Source organism: Pygocentrus nattereri, chromosome 22, assembly GCF_015220715.1.
Source record: "Pygocentrus nattereri isolate fPygNat1 chromosome 22, fPygNat1.pri, whole genome shotgun sequence".
NCBI classification, from domain to species: Eukaryota; Metazoa; Chordata; class Actinopteri; order Characiformes; family Serrasalmidae; genus Pygocentrus; species Pygocentrus nattereri.
The window spans coordinates 33,583,377-33,601,853 of NC_051232.1; the positions used below are offsets into that span (position 1 = coordinate 33,583,377).

At 46.3% G+C, this 18,477-nt stretch overlaps 1 protein-coding gene and 1 long non-coding RNA gene across 11 annotated transcripts in view; one reads left to right on the forward strand and one right to left on the reverse strand.

Moving 5' to 3' along the window:
- Positions 1 to 13,221, forward strand: part of vit (vitrin) — a 50,278-nt gene extending 37,057 nt beyond the window's left edge. For 9 of the 10 annotated variants that reach the window (XM_037532821.1, XM_037532823.1, XM_037532822.1 and 6 more), the window contains 3 exons: positions 2,406 to 2,632; positions 4,111 to 4,624; positions 11,977 to 12,155. In XM_037532821.1, coding sequence (XP_037388718.1) covers positions 2,406 to 2,632; positions 4,111 to 4,624; positions 11,977 to 12,155 — 920 coding nt within the window. Of the gene's footprint in view, positions 1 to 2,405; positions 2,633 to 4,110; positions 4,625 to 11,976 lie in introns of all 10 variants that reach the window. The other variant, XM_037532819.1, reaches the window with a different exon arrangement.
- The window catches only part of LOC119262029, an 80,244-nt gene that overhangs the window by 59,941 nt on the left and 1,826 nt on the right, over positions 1 to 18,477 (reverse strand). Inside the window, exon 2 of the long non-coding RNA XR_005129361.1 lies at positions 2,423 to 2,582. This is a non-coding gene — a long non-coding RNA (uncharacterized LOC119262029). The remainder of the gene's footprint in view (positions 1 to 2,422; positions 2,583 to 18,477) is intronic.

Sequence of the window (18,477 nt, forward strand, 5' to 3'; positions counted from 1 at the left end):
TCACTACAGACCTCCAAACGTCATGTGGCCTTCAGATCAGCTCAAGAACAGCGTAGAGAGCTTCATGGAATGGGTTTCCATGGCCGAGCAGCTGCAGCCAAGCCTTACATCACCAAGCGCAATGCAAAGCGTGGAATGCAGTGGTGTAAAGCGCCGCCACTGGACTCTAGAGCAGTGGAGACGTGTTCACTGGAGTGATGAATCCCATTCCAACTTAATTGGTCCCACAGTTACATTCTAGCACCTCAGGCACCATTTAAGGTGGAACAGAAAAATTTGAACAAGAAGCTGGCAAATGAGAAGCGACTTCCTCTTAAAAAGTCGAACTCGAGAGACATTTTAAAAGAAACTGTTCCACTTTAATGGAAAAGTTTCCTGCTGGAGATGCGAATAAAGCAGTAAGGTAGAGCAAAGAGCAAAGGCTGTGATTTTGTTTATATTATATTTTTAGCCTATACTAGAACATCAGCCCATACTGAGACATATTTACAGCCAGGACGGTAAAATGGAACATCAATAAAATGAACATAAAACACTGTGGCTCCCAAAGTGGTTGGATTTTTTTGACTTCTTAATGGTTGGGTTGGGACCTCTGCGCTGGTGCAGGGAGTGGTTGAAACTGTGAAGGCCGGTTGGTCCCCAGCACTGGAATCAATGCTCTAACAAACATGATCCACTATAAATACAAACTAATGACTTGAACCAGGTGTGGTGTTTTACTATTGCTCTGAGAACTCTCCATTAGCCACTTCCACTCGGGACAATTCATTAGGATGGTGGACCTTTAGGATTTCTTTAGCAGCACCTCTTAAACTAAACAATGCTAAGCTATTTAAGCAGCAAAAACAAAGGCTGTGACCAAAACACATCCTTAACCAGGCTTTGACTAATTTAACTTCGAAAACTCTTTCGGTTATCAGATTCATCCCCTCAGGGAAGAGGTCCGAAACACAAACCACACACTACAAACTGTTTTTCATACATGTTGTGTGCAGTTGCACATTTTCACCAGAGAGGTCTCCAAATCCACAAATCTTACATAGTGCAGCTTTAAAGAGAGCATAGTTAGTCCTGTTTGACTAGATTTAGTGCAGTTTGAAAACACTGAGCATGAAATCACTATTCATAGGCTTTGATAGTTCTTAAATGCAGCACTATTGGTGCATTGATTACATGATCAATCACCACGATATCGTTGCTGTCGGAACAAGACCTTGCATCTCCGATTTTCAGTTTTTGACATAATTTGAACATACATGTTGCTCTTGACATTGTATGTAAATTTCATGACAAATGGGCCAAATGAAATGACCCAAAATTACTTGGAAAAAATTTTGGTTCCATTGAATTACATTAACTGGCGACCTGTCCAGGGTGTATCCTGCCTTCTGCCCGAAGGCTGCTGGGATAGGCTCCAGCATCCCCCCGCGACCCTGACGGAGAAGCGGCTTAGAAAATGGATGGATGGATGGATGGATGAATTACATTAGAAATGCAGTAGTTTTTTCCTCCTCCTGTAAAGTTACCATTTTGGAGATGGGAGGTTTTGTTCCGACAGCAGCGATATGCATAGTGTATTGCAAAAATGTCTTATGGCAAAAATATAATTTCATGATACATTTCATATCACCCACCCCTATAAGGACATGGCTTTGGGAAATGCATTTGATACTTGGTCCATGAATGCAGTAACCCCCGCTTACCATTCAGTGATTTGCTATATGATGAGCCGCAGACAGATTACACAGAAGTGTTTGTTTTTTTTTTTAATGGTGCTGCGGCTTTTCTGATTAATTTACACTGACAGCGTTGAAAAAGAGAAGTGTACAGTGCCCCATTTGTCTTTAGACTGAAACTGGGTCTCAGTTAAGCAGTCTTCTTTCTGTCTGCATGAGCCAATTTATAGTGAAAGCAAAAAAGGCCATAATTATCACTTTCTTTACAGACTTTTACCATATTTACACATGCAAGGCTGGAATTAAATTTAAAACTGACGTGGGAACTATCAAGTAAATTACAGGGCTGCTGCCACACACTGGTGACTCCTGGGGGTTAGATTTGGCACTGGGTTCTAGATGCCATGCCTGTCTCACACCTTAACAGACTATTTAGTTATACTGTCTAAGGTTGTGCACTGATAAAATTTTAGCTTTAAAAAAAGTTTTTATTTTAATTAAATGTCATGCTACCTCTGAGTCAGTGCCTTCTTGCTTGCGTTCGTTCTCCAAATGCAGTTAATCATTTCCAAGTTGCTACTGGAAAGCGTTTAAGGGGCAGTGGCTGGTAAACAAAACGCAGTGCCACGTCCGAAACAGAGGCCTGTGTGTTCAGAGGCTGCTATGGCTCAGTGAACTGGGGCTGGTTTGTACTTACTGCATCTCTGCTGCCCCTCTGTGGCTGTTTAGGGAAGGCCCTCTCTTACCTCAACAAGCACTACTTCAGTGATGCCAACGGCAACCGTGGCGGGGCACCCAATGTAGCCGTGGTCTTGGTAGACGGCTGGCCCACTGACAAGGTGGAAGAGGCGTCACGACTGGCACGGGAGTCGGGCATCAATATCTTCTTTGTTACCATCGAGGGTCCTGATGACAACGAGAAGCACAATGTAGTGGAGGCCAACTTTGTGGACAAGGTAACCGAGACAAGCAGAGAAATCAGGATGAGTTGGAAATAAGTGTGAAAGCTCTAAGCTGTCAGTCAGAATGTTTGCTGAGTGGACAGTCATGCCGTGCATCTGATGCAATATAGAACATTCCATTTGAAACACACCGTATTAAAGCGTTTATATCTTTTCTAAACATTTCTAGCAGAACATTAATGTGACGAGTTCATCAGCTGGAGCCGTCCAATAGAGGCAAATGCCCCAGACTGTTATTCATTTCTGAATTATTCAATAGCTGAGATGTAAACCAGGTCATTTAGAGTGACTGTGCATTGTAGAGAACTTCATAATGAACCTTTATGTGAGTCCTTTATGTGTAATATAACGTTAAAATATTGCTAAACCCAAAAGTACTAGGTACTATTTTGCCTTGTGCATAAAAACCTCAATTCAAAAAAAGTTGGCAGGGTCTGTGAAAAACAAAACACAGAAAGGGGTCATTTTTTGAAAGCCGCGGTATAAAGACAAGATTTTGTTGTTCATTTTGTCGTTTTTTTTGAGAATATGTCCTCATAAGGGCTGAAAGACCAAGTGCTTGTCTATCAAAGTGTCATTTTCAAATTGCAATTTAAAAAATTATAGCCGAGGTTATCAGAAAGCTTGTTTTACCAGAGAACCTTACAGTATACAGCTACACAGCCAACCAGAGGCAACTAAACCCCCATGTGTTGTGACATCACAACCCCTAATTACCATCTTTCTGGCACAATACATTAAGGAGTCAAACCGCAAGCCAGAAAAAAGTGGATATTCTGGTCTTGGTAAAAAATAAAAAATAAACAAGTCTGAACCTCGATTCATGGAAAATAGTCAGAATAAACACAATTCAGTATTTTCCCCAAATCATTCAGCCCTAGTGCTCACACTGATGTTGATGCCTGTTCCAGAAGTTGGGGCTGAGGCAATTTACGACTAGTGACGTTGTGCAATGTACAAAAATATCTGAAGCACGTCATGCTTGGGCACTAAAGGAGCATCCAGGAAAGGCCTTTCTGAGCGAGGACGGGAACAAGACTCACCAGTAAAACCAAAATCAGCGATAAATCCAGTAGCATTTCACCAACAAGCCATTGAAGGACTTGTGGTATTTCACCCTTCACTAGGCGTAGGTGATGTAATTATCACCGATGATTGACATGCAACCTGATGACCATGTTTAAAAGGTAATATTTACTGCGTTGGGAAAAAGTACCGACGGAGAACCAAAAAGGACCAATTTGCCTTTCATCACCTTGATAAGTGATATTAGACAATATTTACACATTACACAGTAGGTGATTCAAATATAAACACTGGGTTATTATGGGGCCTTAGGAATAAATTCCCCACAGTCTCTGCTGTGCGTTTCCCACAGAGGGATTTATCGTCCGAGGAACATTTTGCAGCATTTTCTGAAAAATTCCTAAATGAGGAATTCTTGAAAAGTAAGGCTGTTTGTCTCCTTCCAGGCTGTGTGCAGGACCAACGGCTTCTTCTCTCTGCCCGTGGCCAGCTGGTTCGCCCTGCGCAAGGCCGTGCAGCCGCTGGTGAAACGTGTGTGCGACACGGACCGGCTGGTGTGCAGCAAGACCTGCCTGAACGCCAACGACATCGCTTTCGTCATCGACGGCTCCAGCAGCGTGGGCACGGGCAACTTCCGCACAGTCCTGCAGTTTGTGGCCAACGTCACGCGCGAGTTCGAGATCTCCGACACAGACACGCGCGTGGGCGCCGTGCAGTACACGTACGAGCAGCGGCTCGAGTTCGCCTTCGGCCAGCACAACACCAAGGCCGACCTGCTGAACGCAATCAAGCGCATCAACTACTGGAGCGGCGGAACGAGCACAGGAGCTGCCATCACATACGCGGCCGAGCAGCTCTTCAGCAAGTCCAAACCCAACAAGCGCAAGATCATGATCGTCATCACAGACGGGCGTTCCTATGACGACGTGCGGGCCCCTGCTTTGGCAGTACATCGTTCAGGTAGGTGTTCTGCTTTTCTGGTTTGTCCCTCTCCTTTAAGGCTACGTTCACATTAGGAGCCTCACTGCTGAAATCCAATCCGAAGGAGAAAAAGGTGAGATGAGCTGCTTTTCCACTGATGACCGGCTCCAACTTCTGTTTGGCGCTGCTGCCATGGTAACGCTGAAAGATGGCACAGTGGAAGAAAAGCACATGAATTGCGATCTGAGCTTCACCTTAGAGTCGCATGGCCACAAACTGGATCTAGGACCACACATGAAAGGCTACGTTTACATTACCAGGTTGAAGTGTCATGAATCGGATTTTTCTGCCCTAATGTGACTCAGATCTGATTTTTCTTTCAAATCCGACCTGAGCCTCTTTCATATGGGGTCCTAGATTGGATACATATCCGATTCATGGCCATGTGACCTTAATGTGACGCTCAGATCGGAATTCATGTGCTTTTTCTCCATTACCACAAAAAGTCTTAACGTCAGGGTTCGAACCGAATTGTGGCAGAAAGGTCTTAATGTCAGGGTTTGAACCGAACTGTGGCAAAAAGGTCTTAATGTCAGGGTTTGAACCGAACTGTGGCAAAAAGGTCTTAATGTCAGGGTTTGAACCGAATTGTGGCAAAAAGGTCTTAATGTCAGGGTTTGAACCGAACTGTGGCAAAAAGGTCTTAATGTCAGGGTTCGAATTGTGGCAAAAAGGTCTTAATGTCAGGGTTCGAACTGTGGCAAAAAGGTCTTAATGTCAGGGTTCGAATTGTGGCAAAAAGGTCTTAATGTCAGGGTTCGAATTGTGGCAAAAAGGTCTTAATGTCAGGGTTTGAACCGAATTGTGGCAAAAAGGTCTTAATGTCAGGGTTTGAACCGAATTGTGGCAAAAAGGTCTTAATGCCAGGGTTCGAATTGTGGCAAAAAGGTCTTAATGTCAGGGTTTGAACCGAATTGTGGCAAAAAGGTCTTAATGTCAGGGTTTGAACCGAATTGTGGCAAAAAGGTCTTAATGCCAGGGTTCGAACTGTGGCAAAAAGGTCTTAATGTCAGGGTTTGAACCAAACTGTGGCAAAAAGGTCTTAATGTCAGGGTTCGAACTGTGGCAAAAAGGTCTTAATGTCAGGGTTCGAATTGTGGCAAAAAGGTCTTAATGTCAGGGTTCGAACTGTGGCAAAAAGGTCTTAATGTCAGGGTTTGAACCGAATTGTGGCAAAAAGGTCTTAATGTCAGGGTTTGAACCGAATTGTGGCAAAAAGGTCTTAATGTCAGGGTTTGAACCGAATTGTGGCAAAAAGGTCTTAATGTCAGGGTTCGAACTGTGGCAAAAAGGTCTTAATGTCAAGGTTTGAACCGAATTGTGGCAAAAAGGTCTTAATGTCAGGGTTTGAACCGAATTGTGGCAAAAAGGTCTTAATGCCAGGGTTCGAATTGTGGCAAAAAGGTCTTAATGTCAGGGTTCGAACTGTGGCAAAAAGGTCTTAATGTCAGGGTTTGAACCGAACTGTGGCAAAAAGGTCTTAATGTCAGGGTTCGAATTGTGGCAAAAAGGTCTTAATGCCAGGGTTCGAACTGTGGCAAAAAGGTCTTAATGTCAGGCTTTGAACTGTGGCAAAAAGGTCTTAATGCCAGGCTTTGAACTGTGGCAAAAAGGTCTTAATGCCAGGGTTCGAATTGTGGCAGAAAGGGCGTTAGGTGTATCTCTTAGCCCTGTCTTCAGCTGAAACATTAAATGGCTTCACATTCGCAAACAGCCAAGAACCGCTTGCTTTGACAGGAAAGTTCCAGCAAAGTCCTGGAACATTCCAGCCATGACTGTGTTTAATTAAACCCATAATGAGGCCACAAAAAGCCACAGCAGATCACACGTGGCTTAAAATTTACACTGAGAAATACAAATGAAGTCCTTCAGAGAAACTGACAGCCTAGTTTTTGTCACCCCAATCTTTCACACTGCTACTTTAAGAAGAGTTAGTTAAGGGATTCCAACTAGAATAAAGTTTTATTATATTACATTTATCAGAAACGGGTGTAAAAATGAAGTTGAACTGAACAAATAGTCTAGTCTGCATTTTCCTGAAAAGCATCAAATTAAAACTCTTTGCTATAAATAGATATTTATAGGCTTCTAGCATGGCTGCTAAGAGTTTATTGTCGCCGTCTTCATGGTCGTTGCTGACTTACAGCTTATGGGACCCTCCAGTCCCCCTTAATTCCAACCCTGCTTCACACCAGACATGGCACATTAGGAGCTTGTTAGACTTGAATCAGGATGTTGGATGATGGAAAGCACAAAATTGTCCATAGTGTATTGTCCCCGGGATTGGGACTTTGTGATCTAGTCCAAAGGCCTTCCGATCTGGACATGGAATCCAGTTTCCCGTTCTGGATTTTGTGGCCACTGGTAGTTACACTAGGTGGCCAATCAGTTACATCAACAGAACTAGAAGCTGAACTTCAGGTCTGGATTTGAAGGCCTCTGATCTAGTGTGTAATTCTACAACATACCACAGTGTGTTATGATTTGGTCGGCCTTGATGAAGACAGTGATGCAACTCATTCTGCAAACATTATTATTATCATTAATAATAATAATAATAATAATAATAATAATAATATTTTTTCTATAGCACCTTTCAGACATTAAAAATGCAGCTCAAAGTGCTTCACAATACAAAGTAAAAACAACAGAGTAAGAAAAGAAAAAAGATCATCAAAAATAAAAACAAGACAATAAATAATAAAGATTGGTTAGCACTCCTTCAACTGACTGCTGATTGGTTGGCATTACGGCTACTGAAAAAGAATTAATAAAGTGTATACGTAGCTTTATTGGGGTAAAAACCTCTACATAATTCAATCATTTACATCTAAACAAAGTCACTTAGATTTTTGATGTGCATTCTTAGGACATCTGGTTCCAGTCACCACTGCTGTGACTGTTTCTCTCAAACCAATCTGAATGTCTTTCTTTACATCTTAACAACTGAATTATAAAAAAAAAAATCAAATTTTACAAAAAAAAGGGGGAGAACGCAGAAAGCGTGCGCGAGGGAGAGCGCAGAAAGCGTGCGAGAGGGAGAACGCAGAAAGCGTGCGAGAGGGAGAGCGCAGAAAGCGTGCGAGAGGGAGAGCGCAGAAAGCGTGCGAGAGGGAGAACGCAGAAAGCGTGCGAGAGGGAGAGCGCAGAAAGCGTGCGCGAGGGAGAGCGCAGAAAGCTTGCGAGAGGGAGAACGCAGAAAGCTTGCGAGAGGGAGAACGCATAAAGCGTGCGAGAGGGAGAACGCAGAAAGCGTGCGCGAGGGAGAACGCAGAAAGCGTGCGCGAGGGAGAACGCAGAAAGCGTGCGCGAGGGACAGCGCAGAAAGCGTGCGCGAGGGAGAACGCAGAAAGCGTGCGCGAGGGACAGCGCAGAAAGCGTGCGCGAGGGAGAGCGCAGAAAGCTTGCGAGAGGGAGAACGCATAAAGCGTGCGAGAGGGAGAACGCAGAAAGCGTGCGCGAGGGAGAGCGCAAAAAGCGTGCGCGAGGGAGAACGCAGAAAGCGTGCGCGAGGGAGAACGCAGAAAGCGTGCGCGAGGGAGAGCGCAGAAAGCGTGCGCGAGGGAGAGCGCAGAAAACGTGCGCGAGGGAGAGCGCAGAAAGCGTGCGCGAGGGAGAGCGCAGAAAGCGTGCGCGAGGGAGAACGCAGAAAGCGTGCGCGAGGGAGAACGCAGAAAGCGTGCGCGAGGGACAGCGCAGAAAGCGTGCGCGAGGGAGAACGCAGAAAGCGTGCGCGAGGGAGAACGCAGAAAGCGTGCGCGAGGGAGAACGCAGAAAGCGTGCGCGAGGGAGAGCGCAGAAAGCGTGCGCGAGGGAGAGCGCAGAAAACGTGCGCGAGGGAGAGCGCAGAAAGCGTGCGCGAGGGACAGCGCAGAAAGCGTGCGCGAGGGAGAACGCAGAAAGCGTGCGCGAGGGACAGCGCAGAAAGCGTGCGCGAGGGAGAACGCAGAAAGCGTGCGCGAGGGAGAGCGCAGAAAGCGTGCGCGAGGGAGAACGCAAAAAGCGTGCGCGAGGGAGAGCGCAGAAAGCGTGCGCGAGGGAGAGCGCAGAAAGCGTGCGCGAGGGAGAGCGCAGAAAGCTTGCGAGAGGGAGAGCGCAGAAAGCTTGCGAGAGGGAGAGCGCAGAAAGCGTGCGCGAGGGAGATCGCAGAAAGCGTGCGCGAGGGAGAGCGCAGAAAGTTTGTAAGAGAAAATGCAGAAACATATGTAGATGTCATGTAAATAAAATGTATTTAAATTTTATTCTATTGATGTTGGCGTCTGATTTTCTGAATGCACCTCTTTTCACTAGTTATACTTAATTAAATGCACATATATTTAAGCATTTAGGTTTAAATCTCCCATCGGGTTCAAACAACTTTTTAGTGACGGTTACAACTAGCCCCTCAGTCTGCTAGCATAGCCCCGCCTGTGTGATGAGCTGTAACATCACTCTGCTTTAAGCCGAACTGTTCACAGACGATAGAAGCAGAAAGCGTGCGAGAGGGAGAGCGCAGAAAGCGTGCGCGAGGGACAGCGCAGAAAGCTTGCGAGAGGGAGAGCGCAGAAAGCGTGCGAGAGGGAGAGCGCAGAAAGCGTGCGCGAGGGAGAGCGCAGAAAGCGTGCGCGAGGGAGAACGCAGAAAGCTTGCGAGAGGGAGAGCGCAGAAAGCGTGCGAGAGGGAGAGCGCAGAAAGCTTGCGAGAGGGAGAGCGCAGAAAGCGTGCGCGAGGGAGAGCGCAGAAAGCTTGCGAGAGGGAGAACGCAGAAAGCGTGCGAGAGGGAGAACGCAGAAAGCGTGCGCGAGGGAGAGCGCAGAAAGCGTGCGCGAGGGAGAGCGCAGAAAGCGTGCGCGAGGGAGAGCGCAGAAAGCGTGCGCGAGGGAGAACGCAGAAAGCGTGCGCGAGGGAGAACGCAGAAAGCGTGCGAGAGGGAGAACGCAGAAAGCGTGCGCGAGGGAGAGCGCAGAAAGCGTGCGCGAGGGAGAGCGCAGAAAGCGTGCGAGAGGGAGAGCGCAGAAAGCGTGCGAGAGGGAGAGCGCAGAAAGCGTGCGCGAGGGAGAGCGCAGAAAGCGTGCGCGAGGGAGAACGCAGAAAGCGTGCGCGAGGGAGAACGCAGAAAGCGTGCGCGAGGGAGAGCGCAGAAAGCGTGCGCGAGGGAGAGCGCAGAAAGCGTGCGAGAGGGAGAACGCAGAAAGCGTGCGAGAGGGAGAACGCAGAAAGCGTGCGCGAGGGAGAGCGCAGAAAGCGTGCGCGAGGGAGAGCGCAGAAAGCGTGCGCGAGGGAGAGCGCAGAAAGCGTGCGCGAGGGAGAGCGCAGAAAGCTTGCGCGAGGGAGAGCGCAGAAAGCGTGCGAGAGGGAGAGCGCAGAAAGCTTGCGAGAGGGAGAGCGCAGAAAGCGTGCGAGAGGGAGAGCGCAGAAAGTTTGTAAGAGAAAATGCAGAAACATATGTAGATGTCATGTAAATAAAATGTATTTAAATTTTATTCTATTGATGTTGGCGTCTGATTTTCTGAATGCACCTCTTTTCACTAGTTATACTTAATTAAATGCGCATATATTTAAGCATTTAGGTTTAAATCTCCCATCGGGTTCAAACAACTTTTTAGTGACGGTTACAACTAGCCCCTCAGTCTGCTAGCATAGCCCCGCCTGTGTGATGAGCTGTAACATCACTCTGCTTTAGGCCGAACTGTTCACAGACGATAGAAGCAGAAAGCGTGCGAGAGGGAGAACGCAGAAAGCGTGCGAGAGGGAGAGCGCAGAAAGCGTGCGCGAGGGAGAACGCAGAAAGCTTGCGAGAGGGAGAGCGCAGAAAGCTTGCGAGAGGGAGAGCGCAGAAAGCTTGCGAGAGGGAGAGCGCAGAAAGCGTGCGCGAGGGAGAGCGCAGAAAGCGTGCGCGAGGGAGAGCGCAGAAAGCTTGCGAGAGGGAGAGCGCAGAAAGCGTGCGAGAGGGAGAGCGCAGAAAGCGTGCGAGAGGGAGAGCGCAGAAAGCGTGCGAGAGGGAGAGCGCAGAAAGCGTGCGAGAGGGAGAACGCAGAAAGCGTGCGCGAGGGAGAGCGCAGAAAGCGTGCGCGAGGGAGAGCGCAGAAAGCGTGCGCGAGGGAGAGCGCAGAAAGCGTGCGCGAGGGAGAGCGCAGAAAGCGTGCGCGAGGGAGAGCGCAGAAAGCGTGCGCGAGGGAGAGCGCAGAAAGCGTGCGAGAGGGAGAGCGCAGAAAGCGTGCGAGAGGGAGAGCGCAGAAAGCGTGCGCGAGGGAGAGCGCAGAAAGCTTGCGAGAGGGAGAGCGCAGAAAGCGTGCGAGAGGGAGAGCGCAGAAAGCGTGCGCGAGGGAGAGCGCAGAAAGCGTGCGAGAGGGAGAGCGCAGAAAGCGTGCGCGAGGGAGAGCGCAGAAAGCGTGCGAGAGGGAGAGCGCAGAAAGCGTGCGAGAGGGAGAGCGCAGAAAGCGTGCGCGAGGGAGAGCGCAGAAAGCGTGCGAGAGGGAGAGCGCAGAAAGCGTGCGCGAGGGAGAGCGCAGAAAGCGTGCGAGAGGGAGAGCGCAGAAAGCGTGCGAGAGGGAGAGCGCAGAAAGCGTGCGAGAGGGAGAGCGCAGAAAGCGTGCGAGAGGGAGAGCGCAGAAAGCGTGCGAGAGGGAGAGCGCAGAAAGCGTGCGAGAGGGAGAGCGCAGAAAGCGTGCGCGAGGGAGAGCGCAGAAAGCGTGCGAGAGGGAGAGCGCAGAAAGCGTGCGAGAGGGAGAGCGCAGAAAGCGTGCGAGAGGGAGAGCGCAGAAAGCGTGCGAGAGGGAGAGCGCAGAAAGCGTGCGAGAGGGAGAGCGCAGAAAGTTTGCGAGAGGGAGAGCGCAGAAAGCGTGCGCGAGGGAGAGCGCAGAAAGTTTGTAAGAGAAAATGCAGAAACATATGTAGATGTCATGTAAATAAAATGTATTTAAATTTTATTCTATTGATGTTGGCGTCTGATTTTCTGAATGCACCTCTTTTCACTAGTTATACTTAATTAAATGCGCATATATTTAAGCATTTAGGTTTAAATCTCCCATCGGGTTCAAACAACTTTTTAGTGACGGTTACAACTAGCCCCTCAGTCTGCTAGCATAGCCCCGCCTGTGTGATGAGCTGTAACATCACTCTGCTTTAGGCCGAACTGTTCACAGACGATAGATGCTAGAAACAAAGCGGATATTTTCATTTGCAGCGAAGATGTGGCGCAGCTGTGTACCAACTATTAAGGTCATCCAAATGCTTTTAAAATCATTTAGCACGAAACAAAATGTGTTCCACTGAGCCCCACTCTCCTTCACCAGCTCGGGGTTTTCATAGCTCACGCAAACTAACTGCCTCTGCTTTAACCGTCCACCCAGGGGTCATCGCCTACTCCATCGGCATCGCCTGGGCCGCCCAGGATGAGCTGGAGTACATCGCCACGGATCCAGACCGAGACCACTCCTTCTTCGTGGACGAGTTTGATAACCTCTACAAGTATGTGCCGAAGATCATCCACAACATCTGCCAGGAGTTCAACTCTCAGCCACGGAACTAAGTCGGGACAGTCAGGACGTTCGGTTAGACGGGGAGGGGAATAGGATTTGGTCATCCGGTGCCATCAAAAGAAAGGGCGGGAGATAGATTTTATCATGGCAGTCATAAATAGCATTTACCTTTTTTTGATCTATACAGCCTTAGTTTTGGCTTAGAGGCTTTTGGGATGATTCCCAGATGTTCCTTTTTCAGGTTGGAGCTTTTCTTCCGGCAAAGAAGTCTGGTAGGGGATTGAAAGGCAAGCTTTGATTTTAAAGTTTGCGATTTGAGGAAGCCGTGCAGCACGCCTGGCTCCACTGAGCGCATGCGGAGTTCGATGACGGAGAGGCTTGGCTGCTGCGTACCGTACAACATTTGATATATTTAAATAGTTAGCACAGTGCTGTGTATCTATTACACCTGTCGGATTAAGACATATGGCAAAACTTTTGCTAGCTTCATATTTTACATAGATAAAGGTGCCATATCATTTGTTGTCGTTGTTGTTTTTTTGTTTATATCAAACAGCTCGCCTGATAAACACAAGTGTCTTCTAACAGATGGCATTCCGTCTTGCCGTATAACGAGACGCCACGGCATCGACAGCTGTAACCTTTTACTGCTTTTTTGTAAAGAGTTTTAAAATCGAGTTTTCAAAAGTTATTTTTGTACTATGTGGCCCTCTGACGTGCCCACGCCTGTCATTTCTCCACTCATGCAGTGAACGGATTATAATATCGCATGCATGTTTGATAGTGATGCGAAAAAGTTGACATGCACAGGAACCACCCAGCTTTCTCCAGTGTCAAGCATTCGGTTGAATGGACCTGAGGAACAACTGAAAGATGATGCCAGCGGGCAATCAATGTGTACCATTGTACCAGTCTCAATCATTTTACTCAAACAATTTGATGCCTTTTTTCACGGTCAGATATTTAATGCTCCTCTTTTTGTAATTTGTGTCCTATTTGTACATACGCGCATTAAAAAAAACAACTTTTATTTGCTTTTGATTTTGTACCTTGCAGAAATAACTGATCCCAATTTTAATGCGATTTTTAATAAAAGACGGTATTGAAAACCTGCAAGTGGTCTGTGGTTGACCCCTGTGTGTTTTAGAGAGATTAAAACTAGAAGGCTACTGTTTACCCAAAGACAATGAATCAATTGTATATTTGGGTTGTTTACCCAATGTGAAAACCTTTGCTACTTGCATGTGTTGCATTGAGTTAATAATCTATCATTGGCCTTTCATAATCTTTCATAGCCTGCATATTTATATATGGATGTATGCCGAAATTTGGGCACACCTGGGCAAAGATTTAGTTGAAAAGAAGTGAACGGCTGCAGCAAATTATGTTAAATGTTAATGTAATTGTACATTTATACATCATTTAACTTAAAAATCTGAAAAAATGAAACGGCAATTGTGGCACATGTTGGCCGCCTTAATAAGCCAGTCTTTAGTAACACCTGCTTTGGCTAATATCACAGCTAGCAAACACTTAGCTAGGAGTCCATCTAGAAGTCTTTCTGTTCCTATTTTAGGAATTTCCACCCAATCTTCCTTACAGGACACCTTGAGTTCTGCGATAATCTTAAGCGGTCTTGCACGCACAGCATATGTAACATTTAATTAGCCACATATTTTCATTCATGGTGGATGATTTTGAAGCATGTTTTGGATCATTATCCTTTTTTCAGCTTCGCTTTCCTGGCTGCGGCACATTTGCATCCGGAATTTGCTGATATTTCGTGGAATCCTTTCTTGCATCTACCTTTACAATGTTTCCCGTCCCTCCTGCTACCACACAACACCAAAGCATAACAGATCCACCCTCATGCTTAAGAGTTGGCACGGTGTTCCTTTCATCAAATGCTGCTCTTTTTTCTCACTGTTATATTACATATATCAATAACCTATGTGAAATAGTTGAAATAGTGAAATAGCATTATTGGTACGTGCAAATGTTGGATGCCTTACTAAGCCAATATTTAGTAACACCCTAACCATGGCACATAAAATAGCTTGCAAACACTTTTTGTAGCCAGCTAGGAGTCTTTCTAGGACTGTTTTAGGAATGCTGAAGAGCTGGCACGGTGTTCCTTTCATCAAATGCTGCTCCTTTTTCCTTCGGACATAGATTTAGTAATTATGGCCAAAGAATTTTATTTTCACATCATCAGTCCAAAGCACTTGCGCTGATATTCACTTAATAAAATCAAATCACAGGTTAATTTGCACCTTCATAGCTTCTTCACACCTTCTTGATCATATGTGGGTCTGTGCTGAACAAGCTGTGTTAACCAGGATCTCATTAAAAAGTCTACAGTGGACGTTATTGGGGTCACAGCTCAGTGATCCAGTCTGCTTGCCTCAGAGTTTTTCTAGCTCTCCAACACATTTTTCTGCTTCACTTATAAAGCCTGAATTACTGATGTCAAACACAATTATAAACTCATGACAACATGAAAGCACAAAAGCCTGTCAAAAGTGTTCCATACGGTTTGGATTCCACTGAAATATTTACTGGAGCTGTAACAGAACCATAAGCAAATGCAGGAGAAGCTGCAAAGAGGTTAATAAGGGGGCGAGAATGATTTCCTCTGCAGCTGCACGCATCCTCTTGGGCAGGACAGGGGAAGGGAAACGGTCCCGAGAAGCTTGAGGAATGTTATTTACAGTGTAACAAAAAGTCCTCTATTATGGAGTTCACAGCGGGAGTCGTACTGGAGTCGTGGTCACACGAACAGCAGACCAGTGGCAGAAGAACAGAGGAAGGAGAAGCACAAATTTCATACTCACATACTTGTGTACAGACAGATGAAGCACAGCTTCAAATCCGTTACTTCAAAGTACAAAAATATGGATTCTTATAAAGGAAAATCAGTCCCATAAAAGGCCATTTTTAATGCATCTTTTTAAGGAATGTATTTTATTACGCTATACAAAGAGCTTTACAATCACTACAATTACTTTAGTCTTTACAGATAAGTTCCATAATCACTTCACTACTTTATACTATGGTGCTTTACACTGTAAAGAGAAGCTCCCTAACCGCTTTGTTACTTTACACTGTAAAGAGAAGCTCCCTAACCGCTTTGTTACTTTACGCTGTAAAGAGAAGTTCCCTAACCGCTTTGTTACTTTACGCTGTAAAGAGAAGTTCCCTAACCGCTTTGTTACTTTACGCTGTAAAGAGAAGCTCCCTAACCGCTTTGTTACTTTACACTGTAAAGAGAAGCTCCCTAACCGCTTTGTTACTTTACACTGTAAAGAGAAGCTCCTTAACCGCTTTGTTACTTTACACTGTAAAGAGAAGCTCCTTAACCGCTTTGTTACTTTACACTGTAAAGAGAAGCTCCCTAACCGCTTTGTTACTTTACGCTGTAAAGAGAAGCTCCCTAACCGCTTTGTTACTTTACGCTGTAAAGAGAAGCTCCCTAACCGCTTTGTTACTTTACGCTGTAAAGAGAAGTTCCCTAACCGCTTTGTTACTTTACGCTGTAAAGAGAAGTTCCCTAACCGCTTTGTTACTTTACGCTGTAAAGAGAAGTTCCCTAACCGCTTTGTTACTTTACGCTGTAAAGAGAAGTTCCCTAACCGCTTTGTTACTTTACGCTGTAAAGAGAAGTTACCTAACCGCTTTGTTACTTTACGCTGTAAAGAGAAGTTACCTAACCGCTTTGTTACTTTACGCTGTAAAGAGAAGTTCCCTAACCGCTTACTTTACAACCCACAGAGATGTTCCCCGATTACGTCTTGACTCCCTAAGCACTTCCTTACATTTGTCTACAGATGATCACTAACCACGTCTTTATTTACTTTACTCTGTTTGAATAAATATGTTTATAAAGGAATTATTTGCCTCTATTTTCTTGTTGTCACATCAGAGGTTTGGAATCAACTGCTGCAAAAATCACCTACTGATATGATAGGGTGATCATATAAACATGATTACAGAGCATAAAAAGGTGTTTCGGAGTATCAAACAGAAAATACACTCCATTGGCAAAAGTTTTCACTCCCCCATCCAAATCACTGAATTCAGGTGTTCCAGTCACTTCCATGGCCACAGGTGTATAAAGCCGAGCCCCTAGGCCTGCAGACTGCTTCTACAGACATTAGTGAAAGAATGGGTCGCTCTCAGGAGCTCAGTGAATTCCAGCGTGGTACCGTGATCGGACGCCACCTGTGCAGCAAGTCCAGTCGTGAAATTTCCTCACTACTAAATATTCCACAGTCCACTGTCAGTGGGATTATAACAAAGTGGAAGCGATTGGGAACGACAGCAACTCAGCCACGAAGTGGTCGGCCACGTAAAATGACAGAGCGGTCAGCGGATGCTGAGGGTTATAGTGCGCAGAGGTCACCGACTTTCTGCAGAGTCCATCACTACAGACCTCCAAACTTCATGTGGCCTTCAGATCAGCTCAAGAACAGCGTAGAGAGCTTCATGGAATGGGTTTCCATGGCCGAGCAGCTGCATCCAAGCCTTACATCACCAAGCGCAATGCAAAGCGTGGAATGCAGTGGAGTAAAGCGCCGCCACTGGACTCTAGAGCAGTGGAGACGTGTTCTCTGGAGTGAGCAATCACGCTTCTCCGTCTGGAAATCCGATGGATGAGTCTGGGTTTGGCGGTTGCCAGGAGATGGTACTTGTCTGACTGCATTGTGCCAAGCGTAAAGTTTGGTGGAGGGGGGATCATGGTGTGGGGATGTTTTCAGGAGTTGGGCTCGGCCCCTTAGTTCCAGTGAAAGGAACTCAAAGCTTCAGCACCAAGAGATTTCATGCTCCCAACTCTGGGAACAGTTTGGGGACGGTCCCTTCCTGCTCCAACATGACAACATGACTTGCCATAAACACTCCTAACCCTTGTGGAAAGCCTTCCCAGAAGAGTTGAAGCTGTTATAGCTGCAAAGGGTGGGCCAACATCATATTAAACCCTATGGATTAAGAATGGCATGCCACTCAAGTTCATCTACGGGTGAAGCCAGACGAGCGAATACTTTTGGCAATAGTTTATATGTTATTCTTTTGAGATTAAAAGTCATACATGGAAGAACAAGCATACGCAGCGTCACTGATGTGAAGCACCGCCCATAAATAGCATAAAAGAGTCACAAGACAGATCCAAGAAGTGCTCCACACACAAAAACTCATACGCTATAAAGACTGAAATCTGAAATCCCTACTTAAGTACATTAACAAGGCTACAGTACTTTGTTACCCCCTGTTTTTTCAGATCCTTCATGAACTGTGCTATTACTTTACTTACGGCCTTTCATTCATTCAGAGCAAAGTACTACACATGATACGTACTGTAATTATTTCAAAGCGCTCCTCATAGGCCTGAACATCTGGCAACATCTGTATCACTTTAACTACCATGTATGCCGTGGCTGCTCCAGGCAGCTGTATCATATCCATTCACTGCTGCAACAGGCTGTTTACATACTCTCAGCGCCCTCTCAACCAACCCCCCCCTTCTCCAAAGTCCCCTCCCATTTCTCCAAAGTCCCCTCCCAATCTCAACCACACTAGTCATCGGTCATGGAAAAGAACTACAGTAATGCTGTAGTTGTCTACAGGATTCCTACAGGAATATACACCAATCAGACAGAACGTTCTGACCACCTCCTTTTTCTATGCTCATTGTCCATCTTATCAGCTCCACTTACTCTTTCTCTGATACTCTGTTACCCTGTTCTTCAGTGGTCAGGACCCCCATGGACCCTCACAGAGCAGGTACTGTTTGGGTGGTGGGTCATTCTCAGCACTGCAGTAACACTGACATGGTGGTGGCATGTTAGTGTGTGTTGCGTTGGTCCGAGTGGATCAGACACAGCTGTGCTGCTGGAGTTTTTCAACACTGTGTCCACTCACTGTCCACTCTATTAGACACTCCTACCTTGTGGGTCCACCTTGTAGATGTAAAGTCAGAGACGACAGCTCATCTGCTGCTGCACAGTTTGTGTTGGTCATCCTCTAGACCTTCATCAGTGGTCACAGGACGCTGTTGGCTGGATATTTTTGGTTCTCAGTCCAGCAGCGACACTGAGGTGTTTAAAAGCTCCAGCAGCACTGCTGTGTCTGATCCGCTCAGACCAGCGCAACACACACTACCACACCACCACCACGTCAGTGTTACTGCAGTGCTGAGAATGACCCACCACCCAAACAGTACCTGCTCTGTGAGGGTCCATGGGGGTCCTGACCACTGAAGAACAGGGTAACAGAGTATCAGAGAAACAGATGGACTACAGTCTGTAACTGTAGAACTACAGAATGAAACTCTGTGGTCAGGGGAGCCGATAAAATGGACAATGACTATTTCTACAT